This window comes from Nerophis lumbriciformis, linkage group LG03, assembly GCF_033978685.3.
Source record: "Nerophis lumbriciformis linkage group LG03, RoL_Nlum_v2.1, whole genome shotgun sequence".
In the NCBI taxonomy this organism is placed as follows: Eukaryota; Metazoa; Chordata; class Actinopteri; order Syngnathiformes; family Syngnathidae; genus Nerophis; species Nerophis lumbriciformis.
The window spans coordinates 33,119,068-33,140,000 of NC_084550.2; the positions used below are offsets into that span (position 1 = coordinate 33,119,068).

Below are 20,933 nucleotides of genomic sequence, written 5' to 3' on the forward strand. Positions count from 1 at the left end.
GACAAGAAACAAAAACACTTACTGTGACACGAAGGAACTAGGACATGAGCAGAGTGAACAAAAGTAGACAGAGCTACAACGACAAGTATTATGACAGGTAGTAGTGACAATAATCCAGCACTGACTGGAGGGGAAGGCAGGTTCAAATAGCAGCTGGCTGATTGACACCAGGTGTGGCCAGGTGCCAATCAGCCACAGGTGAGGGGAAGCAGCACTCAGGGAGATAATCAGGAAATAACCAAAATAAGAGCGCTGACAGGAAACAAAGACAGGAAAAACCAAAACCTAACTGAACTGTCAGTGACAAACCTGACAAGTTGTTTCCAAATGGTGTCTGTAACACGGCAGTAAAACGGCTGATCCAACAAAACAGAAGTCGTGGTCATGGACCCGCTAGCTGCGCAAGCTAGCTCTCCAATCAGCTAAACAGACTCAATAACTCCACGGTGACGTTTCGGTGAATTTACTTAAGAATTTGTGAAAGTGAAAGAATACAAAAAGAATGTAAGTTAATAATACTAACACAGACACTCGTAAATGTGTTAGCATATTAGCTTCATGACATTACGATAGCAGGAAAAAATATGCATGAAAACACTCCTACAGACATCACACATGGGACACTTTAGTGAGTAAGAATAGTTTAAGTTATATTGTAAAACCTACAAACCTTGCTCGGAGTGATGAATGAAGAATCCATACGAGTAGAAACGCTATGGACGGCATTTGTACTTCCGGGTGAAGGCACTAAACAGAAGGAAACACAGGCCCAAGGGCCCAACTTTTCCCAATCAAATCAAATGTTACTCTTAATTTTAATCATTTTTAGTAATTATATCAATTTATTTAACGCAAACGTTAGACTCGGTCAGGCTGATTAGAAAAATAAGTATGAAAAATAAATGTACGTTTGGCTAAAATAAATAAATTAATAATAAATAGGGTTCGTAACTAAACTGTCAATAAAATTACAGTACAAATTAAAATAACAGTTTCACCACTTTAGTCATAGTTTTGGCGCTTGAAAAACGTCTCTTTTTCTGTTTGTTTAACATTGTCATTACTGCCGCAAGTGGTGGAAAAGTGCATTACAACTGAGTACCTGCAGTGGGCAAACTCGTCCAAAAGGTGGCGCCGTAGCACAAACGATAACACGTTTTCGCCGTTGATTAAAAACTATCTGTCCAACTCCAAACATTCATAAATTAGCCACACGGTTTTAGAGGGGAACTACACTTTTTTAGGAATTTTGCCTAACGTTCACGACAAAAAGTTTTGTTTTTTAAAGCATTTTAACTCGTAAATAAACATAAATAAAAGTTTGCTTACGGCAGAGCCAATGGGGGGTCCTCTATTCCGCCCACCACCCCCAAAAAATATCCAAAAAGCGCCAACAATAATTAATTTACCTTTGGTGAGGTGAATATTAACAATATTGTTATTATAAGTGCTAACACAGACAGAATATTTGGTCACTTCCTGTGTGCCAAAGTTGACATCATCCACTGATCAACTGCTGGTCAAACTTTATTGTGGATGATAAATCCTGCCTTTCACCTGGATAGTAGAAGGATGAGGACGTAATCCTACAAGTCGGTACACTTTGACAGACAATTTAGACCCGGAAATGGCGAGAACGACACAAAAAGACCCTTTTCTCGGCGAGGATTATGAGTTATTGTGTATCTAAACGGGAATATATGAACATCTTAGCAGTTGGCAGACCTTGTACAGTAAGTGATGTTTTATTACGTTGTTGCTCATGAAGTCTGCAGTGAGTAATAATAAGTAACGTTGTGATGTGTTTTTCAAATTATTGCGCCGCGTATGCTTCAAAATACGTAAATATTACATGTTATTATAAATGTTACTACATGACATATATACTTACATCATGTATATATTACATGTTATTATGAATGTTACTACATGACATATATACTTACATCATGTATATATTACATATTATGAATGTTACTACATGACATATATACTTACATCCTGTATATATTACATGTTATTATGAATGTTACTACATGACATATATACTTACATCATGTATATATTACATGTTATTATGCATGTTACTACATTACATATATACTTACATCATGTATATATTACATGTTATTATGAATGTTACTACATGACATATATACTTACATCATGTATACATCACATGTTATGCATGTTACTACATGACATATATACTTACATCATGTTTATATTACATGTTATTATGAATGTTACTCCATGACATATATACTTACATCATGTATATATTACATGTTTTTATGAATGTTACTACATGGCATATATACTTACATCATGTTTATATTACATGTTATTATGAATGTTACTAGATACTACATATACACTTACATCATGTATATATTACATGTTATTATGAATGTTACTACATGACATATATACTTACATCATGTATATATTACATGTTATTATGAATGTTACTACATTACATATAGACTTACATCATGTATATATTACATGTTATTATGAATGTTACTACATTACATATAGACTTACATCATGTATATATTACATGTTATTATGAATGTTACTACATGACATATATACTTACATCATGTATATATTACATGTTATTATGAATGTTACTAAATTACATATATACTTACATCATGTATATATTACATGTTATTATGAATGTTACTACATGGCATATATACTTACATCATGTTTATATTACATGTTATTATGAATGTTACTAGATACTACATATACACTTACATCATGTATATATTACATGTTATTATGAATGTTACTACATGACATATATACTTACATCATGTATATATTACATGTTATTATGAATGTTACTACATTACATATAGACTTACATCATGTATATATTACATGTTATTATGAATGTTACTACATTACATATAGACTTACATCATGTATATATTACATGTTATTATGAATGTTACTACATGACATATATACTTACATCATGTATATATTACATGTTATTATGAATGTTACTAAATTACATATATACTTACATCATGTATATATTACATGTTATTATGAATGTTACTACATGACATATATACTTACATCATGTATATATTACATGTTATTATGAATGTTACTACATTACATATAGACTTACATCATGTATATATTACATGTTATTATGAATGTTACTACATGACATATATACTTACATCATGTATATATTACATGTTATTATGAATGTTACTAAATTACATATATACTTACATCATGTATATATTACATGTTATTATGAATGTTACTACATGACATATATACTTACATCATGTATATATTACATGTTATTATGAATGTTACTACATGACATATACTTACATCATGTATATATTACATGTTATTATGAATGTTACTACATTACATATATACTTACATCATGTATATATTACATGTTATTATGAATGTTACTACATGACATATATACTTAAATCATGTATATATTACATGTTATTATGAATGTTACTACATGACATATATACTTACATCATGTATATATTACATGTTATTATGAATGTTACTACATGACATATATACTTACATCATGTATATATTACATGTTATTATGCATGTTACTACATGACATATATACTTACATCATGTTTATATTACATGTTATTATGAATGTTACTACATGACATATATACTTACATCATGTATATATTACATGTTTTTATGAATGTTACTACATGGCATATATACTTACATCATGTTTATATTACATGTTATTATGAATGTTACTAGATACTACATATACACTTATATCATGTATATATTACATGTTATTATGAATGTTACTACATGACATATATACTTACATCATGTATATATTACATGTTATTATGAATGTTACTACATTACATATAGACTTACATCATGTATATATTACATGTTATTATGAAAGTTACTACATTACATATAGACTTACATCATGTATATATTACATGTTATTATGAATGTTACTACATGACATATATACTTACATCATGTATATATTACATGTTATAATGAATGTTACTAAATTACAAATATACTTACATCATGTATATATTACATGTTATTATGAATGTTACTACATTACATATATACTTACATCATGTTTATATTACATGTTATTATGAATGTTACTAGATACTACATATACACTTACATCATGTATATATTACATGTTATTATGAATGTTACTACATGACATATATACTTACATCATGTATATATTACATGTTATTATGAATGTTACTACATTACATATAGACTTACATCATGTATATATTACATGTTATTATGAACGCTGTGATCAAAGCATAGGAAAAAAGTAGCGGCTTGTAGTCTGGAATTCATGGTAAGTAAAACCTCCGCCTTGTTTTTAATGAATACTTAGGCCTGCTACGCTACTGTGTCTAATGTTGCTCATTGTGGTGGTGAGAAAAGTTTGAGAAGATCATGCGACTATTTACCATTTATGGTCACAGATATCCTTCTGCAGTGGACACATGAGGTCCTTGGTGGACACATGAGGTCCATGGCGGACACATGAGGTCCCTAGTGGACCCAGAAGGTCCTTGGTGAACACATGATGTCCCTGGTGGACACATGACGTCCCTAGTGGACACGTGAGGTCCCTGGTGGACCCACAAGGTCCTTGGTGAACACATGAGGTCCCTGGTGGACACATGAGGTCCCTGGTGAATGCAAGAGGTCCATGGTGGACACATGAGGTCCCTGGTGAATGCATGAGGTCCATGGTGGACACATGAGGTCCCTGGTGAATGCATGAGGTCCATGGTGGACACATGAGGTCCCTGGTGAATGCAAGAGGTCCATGGTGGACACATGAGGTCCCTGGTGAATGCATGAGGTCCATGGTGGACACATGAGATCCCTGGTGAATGCATGAGGTCCCTGGTGGACACATATGGTCCATGGTGGACACATGAGGTCCCTGGTGGACACATGAGGTCCCTGGTGGACACACAAGGTCCATGGTGGACACATGAGGTCCCTGGTGGGCACATAAGGTCCCTGGTGGACACATAAGGTCAATGGTGGATGCATGAGGTCCCTGGTGGACACATGAGGTCCCTGGTGGACACATGAGGTCAATGGTGGACACATGAGGTCCATGGTGGACACATGAGGTCCATGGTGGACACATGAGGTCCATGGTGGACACATGAGGTCTCTGGTGGACACATGAGGTCCCTGGTGAATGCATGAGGTCCCTGGTGGACACATGAGGAAGTAAAGAGGAGAAAAGTGGGCATGTAAAAAAGTGAAGTGCAGCACTTCAATAAATGATCACACTGCTGCCTTTTTTCTCACAAGCGACATTTTGATGACAGAATCCAATAAAGGTGCACTTAGGCTGTCATGTATGTACTTAGTGTGTGTGTGTGTGTGTGTGTGTGTGTGTGTGTGTGTGTGTGTGTGTGTGTGTGTGTGTGTGTGTTATGGAATGCAAGTGGGTTAATTCCAGGAGTGATGGCACAGTCCCCCACGTGTCCTCCTTCCTTCCTTCCTTCCAGATGAATCAAGGCTCCTCACAGTGTTGATGCCAGGGGCCACCAGCACGGGGCCTTTTCCCAACACTAAATATTACATCAAGTGCTCCTTTTTACGCGGCCTCCACTCGTCCATGCAGAGCTGCTTGGGCTCCAACCTTTCAGTGTTCGCTTTCTATGTCCTGGTCACTTCAAAATAAAATAGTTTTTCCTCCCTGGAACCAATTAATGATGGATATATTCTAAAGTGTGATTAGTAAATGAATACATCATCCATGACTCTATTGACAATCTGTTATGTAAACATAAATGATGTGGCAGACCACATTCAAAATTAAAAAGGATGTGACAGGCCACCTTAAAAAGATGTGTCTCGCCACATAAATGATGTGGTGGACGACATAAAAGGATGTGACGGGCCAATTTAAAATTATTTGGCGGGCCACACTAAAAAGCCGTGGCTCGCCACATAATGATGTGGCGGACTAAATTAAATGATTTGTTGGACCACATTTAAATAATGAGGCATGCAACATAAATATTATGGGACAGAGCACAATAAAATGGAGTAACGTCCACAATAAAATGAAGTGGCGAGCCACCTTAAGTGAATTGGTGGACCACATAAAATGACATGGTAGGCCGAAAAAATTACATGGTGGGTGGGCCACGTTAAAAGATCTAGCTGTCCACATAAATGACATGGTACATAAAATGATGTGGCAGGCTAAATTAAAAAGCATGTGACAGGCCACTTTAAAAGGATGTGTCTCGCCACATAAATGATTGGTGGACGACATAAAATGATGTGACAGGCCACTTTAAAATGATTTGGCAGGCCATTTTAAAAAGCTGTGGCCTGCCACATAAATGATGTGGCGGACTAAATTAAATGATTTGGTGGGCCAGATTTAAATAATGAGGCATGCCACTTTAAAATGGAGTGACGTCCACGATAAAATGAGGTGGCAGGCCACTTTAAGTGAATTGGTGGGCCACATAAAATGATATGGTAGGCCGAAGAAATTACAGGGTGGGCCATTTTTAAAAAATCTGGCTGTCCACATAAATGACATGGCACATAAAATGAGGTGGCAGGCTAAATTAAAAAGGATGTGACAGGTCACTTTAAAAAGATGTGTCTCACCACATACCGGTAAATGATGTGGTGGACGACATAAAATGATGTGACAGGCCAAATTAAAATGATTTGGCGGGCCATTTTAAAAAGCTGTGGCTTGCCACATAAATGATGTGGTGGACTAAATTAAATGATTTGGTGGGCCAGATTTAAATAATGAGGCATGCCACCTTAAAATGGACTGACGTCCACGATAAAATGAGGTGGCAGGCCACTTTAAGTGAATTGGTGGGCCACATAAAATTATATGGTAGGACGCAGAAATTATATGGTGGGCCACATTTAAAAAATCTGGCTGTTCACATAAATGACATGCTACATAAAATGATGTGGCAGGCTAAATTAAAAAGGATGTGACAGGCCATTTTAAAAAGATGTGTCTGGCCACATAAATGATGTGGTGGACGACATAAAATGATGTGACGGGCCACTTTAAAATGATTTGGCAGGCCACTCTAAAAAGCAGTGGCTCACCACATAAATGATGGGGCAGACTAAAGTAAATGATTTGGTGGGCCACATTTAAATAATGAGGCATGACACTTTAAAATGGAGTGGCGTCCACAATAAAATGAAGTGACGAGCCACTTTAAGTGAATTGGTGGACCACATAAAATGATATGGTAGGCCGAAAAAATTACATGGTGGGCCTCTTGAAATGGCGTAGTGGGCCACTTTAAAAGACTTGGATGGCCACTTAAATGACATATCGGACCATATAAAATGATGTGGCAGGCCAAGTTAAAAAGAATGTGACGGGCTAATTTAAAATTATATGGCAGGTCACTTTAAAAAGATGTGGCTCACCACATAAATGATGTGGTGGACAACATAAAATGATGTGATGGGCTACTTTAAAATTATTTGGCGGTCCAGTCTAAAAATATTTGGCTCGCCACATAAATGATGTGGCAGACTAAGTTAAATGATTTGGTGGGCCAGATTTAAATATTGAGGCATGCCACTTTAAAATTGAGTGACGTCCACGATAAAATGATGTGGCGGGCCCACATGAATGACATGGCAAGCCACATTAAGTGAATTGGTGGGCCACATAAATTATATGGTAGGCCGAAGAAATTACATGGTGGGCCAAATTAAAATGATTTGGCAGGCCAACTTAAAAAGAAGTGACTCACCACATAAATTATGTGGTGGACTACATTAAATGCTGTGACAGGCCACATTCAAAAGATGTGGCTCACCACATAAATGATGTGGTGGACGACATAAAATGATGTGACGGGGCTCTTTAAAATGATTTGGCGGCCACTTTGAAAAGATGTGACGGGCTACTTTAAAAGGATTTGGCAGGCACTTTAAAATGATGTGACGTGACAATTCAAAATGATAGGGCAGCCACTTTAAAAAGATGTGGCTCACCACATAAATGATGTGGTGGACGACACAAAATGATGTGACGGGGCTCTTTAAAATGATTTGGCGGCCAATTTAAAAAGATGTGACGGGCTACTTTAAAAGGATTTGGCAGCCAATTTAAAAAGATGTTTAAAATGATAGGGCAGCCAACTTAAAAAGATGTGGCTCACCACATAAAAGATGTGGTGGACGACATAAAATTATGTGACGGGCCACTTTAAAATTATGGGATTGGCCAATTTTAAATGATGTGACGGGCCAATTTAAAAAGATGTGGCTCACCACATAAATGAAGTCGCAGACTAAATTAAATGATTTGGTGGGCCAAGTTTAAATAATGAGGCATGCCACTTTAAAATGGAGTTACGTCCACGATAAAATTATGTGGCGGGCCCACATGAATGATGTGGCGGGCCACTTTAAGGGAATTGATGGGCCACATAAAATGATATGGTAGGCCGAAAAAATTACATGGTGGGCCACTTGAAATGGCGTAGTCGGCCATATTTAAAAGACTTGGCTGGCCACATAAATGACATGGCGGACCACATAAAATGATGTGGCAGGCCAAGTTAAAAAGATGTGACGGCCATTTAAAATAATGTGGCAGGCCAAGTTAAAAAGATGTGGCGCGCCACAAAAATGATGTGGCGGACTAAATTGAATGATGTATTGGGCCTGGCCCAATACATCATTTAAATAATGAGGCATGCTACATTAAAATTATGGGACAGGCCACATTAAATGGAGTGACGTCCACAATAAAAAGATGTGGCGGGCCCACATAGTAGTAGTAGTGCTGCTTGAGGCTGAGCCAATCAGGGGCCGGGACACTAAACAGGGCCCTCTGATTGGCTGATTGAATGTGGTCTCGTGGACAATGCTACTTAAGTCTTGAAATTTTTACTTTCTTCAGCCACTTTGAAGTTATTTCAACCAAAAATGTTGTAGAAAATGCTTTGGGAGAAAATCTGTATCGTGGTAGAAGTGCGATATTTGAAGCGATACAAGACGAGTCTTTTTAGTCATTACTTTTTAAATTGGTTTTTCAAATTAAAATGACATAGCAGTAATAATATTGTTTATTGGCACTCGTGTGTTACGTGATATTTGAAGCGATACAGTATGTGGCGAGGGACCACTCTTTTTATTCATTACTTTCTAAATTGGCTTTTCAAATTAAAATGACATTACACCCCGACAGTAATAATAATATTGTTTATTGGCACTCGTGTGTTACGTGACAGCAGCTTGGTCCACGTGCAGGTGGCAGCATTGTTAGCACTCTTTACAGGACTTTTTTTTTTACATGTTTTACATACTTTATTTTTTACATGTTTTTAAATGTTTACAATACTTTATTTTTAAATGTTTTTACATGTTTACAATACTTTATTTTTTTTTACATGTTTTTACATGTTTACAGACTTTATTTTTTTTTACATGTTTTTACATACTTTTACAAGACTTTATTTTTACATGTTTTTACATGTTTACAATACTTTATTATTTACACATTTTTACATGTTTACAGGACTTTATTTTTTTACATGTTTACAATACTTTATTTTTTTACATGTTTTAGATGTTTACAATACTTTATTTTTTAGAAGTTTTTAGATGTTTACATTACTTTATTTTTTTTACATGTTTTTAGATGTTTAAAATACTTTTTTTTTTTTTTTACATGTTTTAGATGTTTACAATACTTTATTTTTTAGATGTTTTTAGATGTTTACAAGACTTTAATTTGAGATGTTTTTGGATGTTTACAGGACTTTAATTTGAGATGTTTTTAGATGTTTACAGGACTTTATTTTTACATGTTTTTAAATGTTTACAGGACTTTATTTTTTAGATGTTTTTAGATGTTTACAAGACTTGAATTTTAGAGGGTTTTAGATGTTTACAGGACTTGAATTTTAGAAGTTTTAGATGTTTACAGGACTTTATTTTTAGATGTTTACATGACTTTATTTTTACATGTTTTTAGATACTTACAGGATTTTATTTTTTACATGTTTTTAGATGTTTACAGGACTTTATTTTTATTTTTTTTAACATGTTTTCAGATGTTTGCAGGACTTTAATTTAATATGTTTTTAGATGTTTACAGGACTTTATTTTTTACATGTTTTTAAATGTTTACAGGACTTTAATTTTAGATGTTTTTAGATGTTTAAAGGATTTTAATTTTAGATTTTTTTAGATGTTTACAGGACTTTCATTTTATATGTTTTTAAATGTTTACAGGGCTTTATTTTATTTTTTATTTTTTTTTACATGTTTTAGATGTTTACAGGACTTTAATTTGAGATGGTTTTAGATGTTTACAGGACGTTATTTTTACATGTTTTTGGATGTTTACATTACTTTATTTTTTACATGTCTTTAGATGTTTAAAATACTTTTTTTTTTTTTTTACATGTTTTAGATGTTTACAATACTTTGTTTTTTAGATGTTTTTAGATGTTAACAGGACTTTAATTGTAGATGTTTTTAGATGTTTACAGGACTTTATTTTTACATGTTTTTAAATGTTTACAGGACTTCATTTTTAGGATGTTTTTAGATGTTTACAGGACTTGAATTTTAGAGGTTTTTAGATGTTTACAGGACATGAATTTTTAGAAGTTTTAGATGTCTGCAGGACTTTATTTTTAGATGTTTACATTACTTTATTTTTACATGTTTTTAGATGTTTACAGGACTTTATTTTTTAGATGTTTTTAGATGTTTACAGGACTTTATTTATTACATGTTTTTAAACGTTTACAGGACTTTAATTTTAGATGTTTTTAGATGTTTAAAAGATTTTAATTTTAGATGTTTTTTAGATGTTTACAGGACTTTAATTTTATGTTTTTAGATGTTTACAGGACTTTAATTTGAGATTTTTTTTAGATGTTTACAGGACTTTATTTTTAGTTGTTTGTAGATGTTTACAGGACTTTAATTTGAGATGTTTTTAGATGTTTACAGGAATTTATTTATTTATTTATTATTATTATTTTTTTTTTACATGTTTATAGATGTTTACGGACTTTAGTTTTAGATGTTTTTAGATGTTTACAGGACTTTTTATTTATTTATTTACATATTTTTAGATGTTTACAGGACTTTATTTTTACATGTTTTTAGATGTTTACAGGACTTTATTTTTACATGTTTTTATGTGTTTACAAGACTTTATCTTTTACATATTTTTAGATGTTTACAAGACTTGAATTTGAGATGTTTTAGATGTTTACAGGACTTTATTTTTAGATGTTTACAGGACTTTATTTTTTATATGTTTTTAGATGTTTACAGCAATTTAATTTGAGATGTTTTTAGATGTTTACAGGACTTTAATTTTACATGCTTTTAGATGTTTACAGGACTTTATTTTTAGTTGTTTTTAGATGTTTACAGGACTTTAATTTGAGATGTTTTTAGATGTTTACAGGACTTTATTTTTAGTTGTTTTTAGATGTTTACAGGAATTTAATTTGAGATGTTTTTAGATGTTTACAGGACTTTATTTTTAGTTGTTTTTATATGTTTACAGGAATTTAATTTGAGATGTTTTTAGATGTTTACAGGAATTTATTTATTTATTTATTATTATTATTTTTTTTTTACATGTTTATAGATGTTTACGGACTTTAGTTTTAGATGTTTTTAGATGTTTACAGGACTTTTTATTTATTTATTTTTACATATTTTTAGATGTTTACAGGACTTTATTTGTACATGTTTTTGATGTTTACAGAACTTTATTTTTTTTTACAAATTTTTAGGTGTTTACAGGACTTTATCTTTTAGCTGTTTTTAGATTTTTACAGGACTAAGAATTTGAGATGTTTTAGATCTTTACAGGACTTTATTTTTAGATGTTTACAGGAATTCATTTTTACATGTTTTTAGTTGTTTACAGAAATTTAATTTTAGATGTTTTTAGATGTTTACAGGACTTTATTTATTTATTTTTAACATGTTTTTAGATGTTTACAGGACTTTAATTGGAGATGTTTTTAGATGTTTACAGGACTTTAATTTGATATATTTTTAGATGTTTACAGGACTTTAATTTGAGATGTTTTTAGATGTTTACATAACTTTTTTTTTTTTTAAATGTTTTTAAATGTTTACAGGACTTTAATTTTAGATGTTTACAGGATTTTAATTTGAGATGTTTTTAAATGTTTACAGGACTTTTTCTCACATGTTTTTAAATGTTTACAGGACTTTAATTTTAGATGTTTACAGGATTTTAATTTTAGATGTTTTTAAATGTTTACAGGACTTTAATTTTAGATGTTTTTAGATGTTTACAGGGCTTTATTTTTTAGTTGTTTTTAGATGTTTACAGGACTTTGATTTGAGATGTTTTTAGATGTTTACAGGACTTTCATTTGAGATGTTTTCAGGACTTTCATTTTAGATGTTTTTAAATGTTTACATGACTTTATTTATCTTACATTTTTTTTAGATGTTCAAAGGACTTTAATTTTAGATGTTTTTAGATGTTTACAGGAATTTATTTTTTACATGTTTCTAAAAGTTTACAGTACTTTATTTGATATGTTTTTAGATGTTTACAGGACTTTATTTATTTATTTTTACATGTTTTTAGATGTTCACAGGACTTTAATTTTAGATGTTTTTAGATGTTTACAGGAATTTATTTTTACATGTTTTTAAATGTTTACAGGACTTTAATTTTAGATGTTTGCAGGACTTGAATTTCAGATGTTTACAGTACTCTATTTTTCGATGTTTAAGGGACTTTAATTTGACATATTTTTAGATGTTTACATGACTTTATTTTTTTACATGTTTTTAGATGTTTACAGGAATTTATTTTGAGATGTTTTTAGATGTTTACAGGACTTTATTGGCACAGTAGTTGAGTTCCAGTTACCTTGTAGCAGTCCTAGACTATGTAGTCCCACACGAAAGGGGACACGTGTATGTTCTTGTCTCATTGGGGATCGTGGATGATGGCCTAATAAAAAAAAAGAGGCATCCTGATCACACACTGCTGTGGGACGCCATCCCCTTCCTCAAAGGGTATTTGGCGCATGTCAGCCAACGTGCGTGTGTGTCGCTCACCCGGCAACAGCAGCTGATCCCAAGTGTTGAGCGGGGTTGAGGTCATCACCGCTGGCGGTAAAATCCATCTTCTCCACCCCCGAATCCTGCGGGCGCTCCCTGATCAACTATTGTCATCTTGGAGGGCAGACTTAGTCCCAGACTGTTGACACCGCCACTGGTTGCCAAATGTCATCTCGATATCTCAACACTGACGCCTCCAATGATGACAAGCCTCGTTTTTCCATCGAGGGTCACGAAACCAAACGTTGTTAGTCTATTGTTGCGGCCAAACCGGACTATAAGCCCTTGTGAAATTAGTTATTTACACAGAAATATTTAATAAATGTTTATTTACATACTTTAATTGTTTTTTAACAAGGCAGTAAAACGACTGATCAAACAAAACAGAAGTCATGGCCATGGACCCGCTAGCCAAGCAAACTAGCTCTCCAATCAGCTAACCAGACTCAGTAACGCCACGGTGAAGTTTTGGTGAATTTACTGAGGAATTTGTGAAAGTGAAACAATACAAAAACAACACCACTGTAAGTTAATAATACAAACACAGACACTCGTAAACGTTTTAGCGTATTAGCTAATGCTAATTTCATTACATTACGATAGCTTGTACATCACACATTGGATTGTTCAGTAAGTAAGAATTGTTTTAGTTATATTGTAATACTTACAAACGCTGCTCGGGCCAATGAATGAAGACGTAGAGACGCTATGGACAGTTTTACTTCCGGTTCAAGCTGTCAAAACAGGAAGTACATTTTCAACTCGTCCAAAAGATGGCGCCGTAGCACAGACGATAACACACCTTTCCAGTGTGGCCGTCGGCGGAGAAGAATCCATAAATTAGCCAGATTGTTTTGTGAGCCGCAGGGTTCAAAGCGTAGGAAAAAAGTAGCGGCTTTTAGTCATACGGTACGGACCAAAACTGACATAAACGTTTTGTTTCAGGTAACAACACGTCTGCTTAGTGGGAAAGTCAAGGTCCCTTTCTTCTTTTTGGACTTTTTGTAGTTGAAATTGTGAAATTTACTTGTGTGTGTGTGTGTGTTCTTGTATTTTTAGCCTTCTTGAGACATGAATAAGGAAAAGTATCTTCCATATGAGGAGGTGTGAACAAGTGATGACATAAATCATGGTCCCAATAACATTGCATCTAATAGAGAGCCAAATACTAGTCCGTGAACATTGATCCAAAGTCAGGATTTTTTTGTTGATTTAATGTGCATACAAAAGTAAACATGGGTGGTCCCAAAAAGGAGGGATTTTTCAAATTGACTGTGTGTCGCTTTCAAAAGGGCTCCCCCTCTGGTCAACATATGAAATCACAAGTGTGTGTGGGATATTGAAATGCACCCCCTTTGGCCAAAATTAATTAAAAAACAATAAATTAAATATGTATATAGAGACATACTGTTATAACTTGAAGTAAATAATGACGATTAAAAAACAATTACAAACCAAAAATAAAAAAAATAAAAAATTAACTAAAAGCAGTCTTTTTCTCACAATGTGTCAACTTTTTTCTTATAAAATTGGGAACAATTTCTCATATTCTTTCTGTTTCTGTAATATTGCAATATTTTCTCGTAAAATTATTCATTTTTTTAATGTAAAATTATTACTTTTTACTGCAAAATGGTGACATTTGTCATATAAATATCTGACTTTTATCACAATATTGCCAATTTTTTCCTGGGTTCTGGTTAAATAGTGACATTTTTGGAATAAAATTCACATTATTATTATAATATTGCCAAAATATTAAAGTTTTCTTATAGTATTGTGACTTTTGTCGGGTAAAATGACGACTCTTTTTATAAAATTGCCCAAATTTTAAGATTTTCTTGGAAAATTGCGACTGTTATTGAGTAAAATTCCAACTTTTATCATAATATTGCACAATAGTTCAGTTTTCCTTAAAACAGAGAATGTCTCATTTTCACCCCTGCTGGTGACATCTATCAAAATGAGGGTGGTCCCAAAAAGGAGGGATTTTTCAAATGGACTGTGTGTCGCTTTTAAAAGTGCTCCCCCTCTGGTCAACATATGAAATAACAAGTGTGTTTAAAAAAATTGAAATGCGCCCCCTCTGGCCAAAATTGATAAAAATAAATAGATACATATGTATATAGAGACATACTGTAATAACTTGAAGTAAATAACGAAGATTAAAAAACAATTACAAACCAAAAATTCAAAAAATAAAAAATGAACTAAAAGCAGTCTTTTTCTCACAATGTGTCAACTTTTTTTCTTTTAAAATTGGGAAAAAATTCTCATAGTCTTTCTGTTTCTGTAATATTGCAAGATTTTCTCCTAAAATTATAACTTTTTTTTTTTAATGTAAAATTATCACTTTTTAATGCAAAATGGTGACATTTGTCAAATAAAATTCTGACTTTTATCACACTATTGCCAATTTTCTCCTGTGGTTCTTGTAAATTACTGACATTTTTGGAGTACAATTCTGATTATTATTACAATACTGCCAAAATATTAAAGTTTTCTAATAAAATTACGACTCTTTCCATTAAAGTGCCAAAAAAAATTGAGATTTTCTTGTAAAATTGTGACTGTTATTGATTAAAATTTCAACTTTTATCATAATATCGTACAAATGTTCAGTTTTTCTTGTAAACTTTTGACTAGTGTTAAGTAAAATGACAACTTTTATTATAATACAGCCAACATTCAAATTTTTTTGTGAAATTCCAACTAATTTTTCACAATAATTTTTTTAAATATTTGCATAGTATGTATATATTATTAATGTTGTAAATACACATCTTTATATATCTAGAAAGGGTGGTCCTAAAGATCAAATCAAATCAAATCAACTTTATTTATAGAGCACATTTAAAATTTACCACAGGGGTAGCCAAAGTGCTGTACAATGAGCAGGTTAAAAGATAAAACGAGTACCGAGCAAACACAACACAACACAAACAGAACACGATAAAAAATAAGTAATTAAAATAGAATTAATAAAAACATAAAAACATAAAAACAGGATCACAGCAGGTGTATTATGGGGCGCCATTGCAGGATGGATATCACTCAGTGTTAAAAGCCATGGAATAAAAGTATGTTTTTAAGAGAGATTTAAAAACAGGAAGAGAGGAGGCTTGTCTAACACTCAGGGGTAGGTCGTTCCAGAGCTTGGGAGCAGCAACGGCGAAAGCTCTGTCACCTCTAAGCTTCAGCCTTGTGTCAGGGACCGTCAACAGCAGCTGATCGGCTGATCTTAAGGATCGGGTGGGGCAGTAAGGCTGAAGGAGGTCGGAGAGATAGGTTGGCGCGAGGTTGTTTAGACATTTAAAAACAAATAAAAGGAGTTTAAAATGTATTCGGTAACGCACAGGGAGCCAGTGAAGGGACGCTAAAATAGGGGTGATGTGCTCACGTCTGCGGGTCTGTGTTAGCAGACGAGCAGCAGAGTTCTGCACGAACTGCAGGCGGGCGAGGGAGGCCTGGCTAATGCCAACATACAGGGCATTACAATAATCAAGACGAGTCGAGATAAAAGCGTGGATTAATTTCTCAAGATCATGTCTTGATAGAAGCGGTTTCACTTTCGCTATTTGGCGTAATTGATAAAAGCTTTTTTGAACGACGCTGCTGATTTGTTTTTCGAATTTAAAATCTGAGTCAAACTTTACCCCCAGGTTTGTGACAGAGTCGCTGAGATACGGGGTCAGAGTGCCGAGGTCAACGTTGGGGGAGGGAGAGCGACTTGGACCGAACAACATAACTTCTGTTTTATCTTCATTTAGGCTCAGGAAGTTAGCTGAAAGCCAGACTTTGATGTCGTGCAGGCAGTCAATAAGACGTTGAACCGTGTTATTTTGTGCCATGGGAAAATAAATCTGGCAATCATCGGCATAAAAATGAAATGCAATACTGTACTTCCTAAAAATAGAACCAAGGGGGAGAAGGTAAAGCGCAAATAAAATTGGGGCAAGGATTGAGCCCTGGGGGACCCCATGTGGTAAAGGAGCTGTGGACGACATAAAACTGTCTACTTTTACACAAAAACTCCTGTCGGTTAGGTACGACCGGAACCAGTTGAGGGCGGCGCCCTTAATGCCCACACATTTCTCAAGACGAGTGATTAAGGTGGCGTGGTCGACGGTGTCGAACGCAGCAGACAGATCTAAAAGCACCAGGACAACATATTTACCAGAATCAGTGGACAGGAGGATATCGTTAAAAACTTTTAGAAGCGCTGACTCTGTGCTGTGGAGGGCTTTAAAACCGGACTGGAACAGCTCAGTGATACCATTATCCTCTAAGAAGGGCAACAACTGACTGTAGACAACCTTCTCTAATATTTTGGAAATGTATGGAAGATTAGAGATAGGTCTGAAGTTAGAGAGGAGAGAGGGGTCGAGGCTGGGTTTTTTAAGTAGAGGTCGTACCACTGCATGTTTAAACTCTACTGGAACTATTCCAGAAGAGAGGCTACTATTGATAATGTTAAGGACACTTGATCCAATAGTAGCAAGTACCTCCTTAAACAGGCGAGGTGGGAGGGCATCTGCAGGAGAACCAGAGGGCTTCATATGACTAACTGTGTCACTTAAAAAAGAAAAGGACACCGGCTCAAACTGATGGAAAACAGAAGAGAAATGCAGGGGAACAGAAGGGTCATATGAAGGCTGAGATAGACTGGCTCTAGTTGACACAATTTTGTCAGTGAAAAAATGGAGACAATTTTCACAGAATTCAAAAGAAGCATCAAAACCAGCAGATTTGGGAGCATCAATGACAGTGTTAATAGTTTTAAACAGAACTCTGGGGTTGTTACAGTTAGAAGATATAATCTGAGATAGATATATATTCATTTCTGCTTTTACAGTCATCTGAAAGGAAAACAGGCTTTCTTTAAAAATGGCAAAGGACACATGCAGCCTGTCTTTTTTCCATTTTCTCTCTGCTCTTCTACATACGCGCCTGGCAGCCCGAGTGACGTCATTCAACCAGGGCTGAGGCGTGGTTTTAGCGCGGCGGCATTTGAAAGGCGCGATCGTGTCCAGTGTTTGTAAACAGATAGAGTTGAACCCAGAAACCAACTCTTCAGTATTCAGACACACAGATGCTGCAGAATTATCATCACAAAGAGTCGAAAAAATAGAGGAGAACCGAGCAGGAGACGAAGAATTAAACATGCGAGAGCGTTGGGGCGGTGCGCACAATTTAACTGGACACTGCGTGGCAATATCAAACAGGATCGGCATGTGATCAGAGAACACAGCGTCGCAAATGTCCAAATTAAAAACACACAAACCATACGAGAGCACTAAATCGAGTGTATGCCCGTGTTCATGTGTAGAACCACACACAGACTGTACAAAGTTAAATGAGTCGATTATATTCAGGAAGCTCCTGGAAAGCGGCTCATCTGGACAGCAGGTGTGAATATTAAAATCACCCACAATAAGGACACGATCATATTTGGGCAGGATTTCAGCCAGAAATTCAGAAAAGTCAGTTATAAAGTCTTTGTGGTACTTGGGTGGTCGATAGATGACGGCACACAGGACGACATCAGAAAGACCCAGTTCAAACATGCACAGTTCGAAGCTTGAAAAGGAGGATTGTAGGCGGATCTGACGGCATTTAAAGTCATTTTTAAAAACGACTGCTAATCCTCCTCCTTTTCGACCGGACGGCCGTGGGGAATTAAAGTAGGAACACTCCGGAGGCAGAAGTTCATTAAGAGGGGTGGACTCACCGGCTCTCAGCCATGTCTCCGTCACACAGAGGAAGTCCAGTCTGCGGGAAGTGAAGAAATCCTTCAGGATAAAAGTTTTGTTTGTCAAAGATCTTGCGTTCACAAGACCGAACCTGGCGGGGGCCAGCACGTCCAAGGCCGCAATTAATCCGGGTGGGGCCCGACACACAGCCCGCAGGTGGCGGTGATTCACCCCGCGCCTCCGGGGGCGGGGACAGCAGGAGCGACGACGGCAAGCTTCTTCCTCCAAACCAACGATAGGAACCAGCCAGGAGCCGATAGGATCGAGCGAGCGTGGGTGCAGGAGGAGACCGGATACCGCACCATTCCTCCTTCGGGGAGCCACGGGAAGCCGGGCCAGGAGTGCCCTAACTTTCACCAGCTGGCCGCCACGTTTACCGCGGCGCCGGAGACGCTTCCGCCGGGGGAGAGGAGCCAGGGGGCGAGAAAGGAAGGCAGGAATCCGGCCAGGTGAAAAAGCTGACTGGGACGTCGAAAAACCAACGTCGAAGTTGATCATATCAGTGGGAGAGGGGCAAAGATCCAACAGTGTTTGGCGGTCATACACAAGCAGTGAGCTGACAAGAGACGAAAATAGACGCAAAAAACACAAAAACGAACAGAGCTGACAGCGAGAGACGGCAGGCCAAAGCACATACTGGCGCCATCTAAAGAGGAGGCATTATTCTCAGGTCTCAAGAAGGTAACAAATACAAGAATGAGTGTGTGTGTATGTGTGTTCTTGTATTTATACTCTTCTTGAGACATCAACAAGGAAAGGACCTTCGTAACGTTTTCTTATAAAATTGTGACTTTTGTCGAATAAAATGACGACTCTTTTCATAATATTGCCCAAATTTTAAGATTTTCTTGTAAAATTGCGACCGCTATTGAGTAAAATTCCAACTTTTATCATAATATTGCACAAATGTTGAGTTTTTCTTGTAAAATTTTGACTTGTGTTGAGTAAAATGACGACTTTTATTGTAATACTGCCAACATTCTAAATTTTTCCTGTGTAAATCCAACTAATTTTTCACAATAATTTTTTAAAATATTTTCTATAGTATGTGTATATTATTAATGTTGTAAATACACATCTTTATATATCTAGAAAGGCTGGTCCTAAAGAGGGAGGCATTTTTCTCAGGTCTCAAGAAGGTCATAAATACAAGAGTGTGTGTGTGTGTGTGTGTTCTTGTATTTCTACTCTTCTTGAGACATCAACACGTAAAGGACCTTCGTAAAGTTTTCTTATAAAATTGTGTCTGTTATTGAGTAAAATTCCAACTTTTATCATAATATAGCACAAATGTTGAGTTTTTCTTGTAAAGTTTTGACTAACGTTGAGTAAAATGACGACTTTTATTATAATACTGCCAAAATTAAAACATTTTCTTGTGAAATTCCAACTAATTTTTCACAAGAATTTTTTTAAATATTTGCATAGTATGTATATATTATTAATGCTGTAAATACACATCTTTATATATCTAGAAAGGCTGGTCATAAAGAGGGAGGCATTTTTCTCAGGTCTCAAGAAGGTAAGAAACACAAGAATGCGACTGTTATTGAGTAAAATTCCAACTTTTATCATAATATTGCACAAATGTTCAATTTTCTTTGTAAAATTTTGACTTGCGTCGAGTAAAATGACGACTTTTATTACAATACTGCCAACATTTTACGTTTTTCTTGTGAAATTCCAACTCATTTTTCACAAGTTTTTTTATATTTGCCTAGTACGTGTATATTATTCATGTTGTAAATATAAATCTTTATACATCTATCTGCATAAAGTCAACATCAGAACTGTTTTTTCCCCTTATTTTTGCCTGTAAGGACATAAAAGAGAAAATTGATGATTTCATTTCCTCTGTGAGCAGATTGAGAAGATCATGAACCTGATCGGCGAGGGCATCGAGAGGAGCGAGGAGCCGCCAAGGAGCTCAGGTAACTTCACCACCTTCCCACCCCTGATGTCCACGTTCATGTGTTCATCCCCCCTGAGAGGTGAGTGGGATTTATT

General features: G+C 35.2%; 2 protein-coding genes across 6 annotated transcripts in view; one reads left to right on the forward strand and one right to left on the reverse strand.

Annotated features, from left to right (window-relative positions):
- spdef (SAM pointed domain containing ets transcription factor) overlaps window positions 1-20,933 on the reverse strand; it is a 165,686-nt gene that overhangs the window by 143,741 nt on the left and 1,012 nt on the right. The gene's annotated exons all lie outside the window — the stretch shown is intronic.
- anks1ab (ankyrin repeat and sterile alpha motif domain containing 1Ab) overlaps window positions 1-20,933 on the forward strand; it is a 136,033-nt gene that overhangs the window by 6,938 nt on the left and 108,162 nt on the right. For all 5 annotated transcript variants that reach the window (XM_061937594.1, XM_061937575.1, XM_061937585.1 and 2 more), the window contains exon 2: window positions 20,791-20,857. In XM_061937594.1, the coding sequence (XP_061793578.1) occupies window positions 20,791-20,857 (67 nt within the window). The remainder of the gene's footprint in view (window positions 1-20,790; window positions 20,858-20,933) is intronic.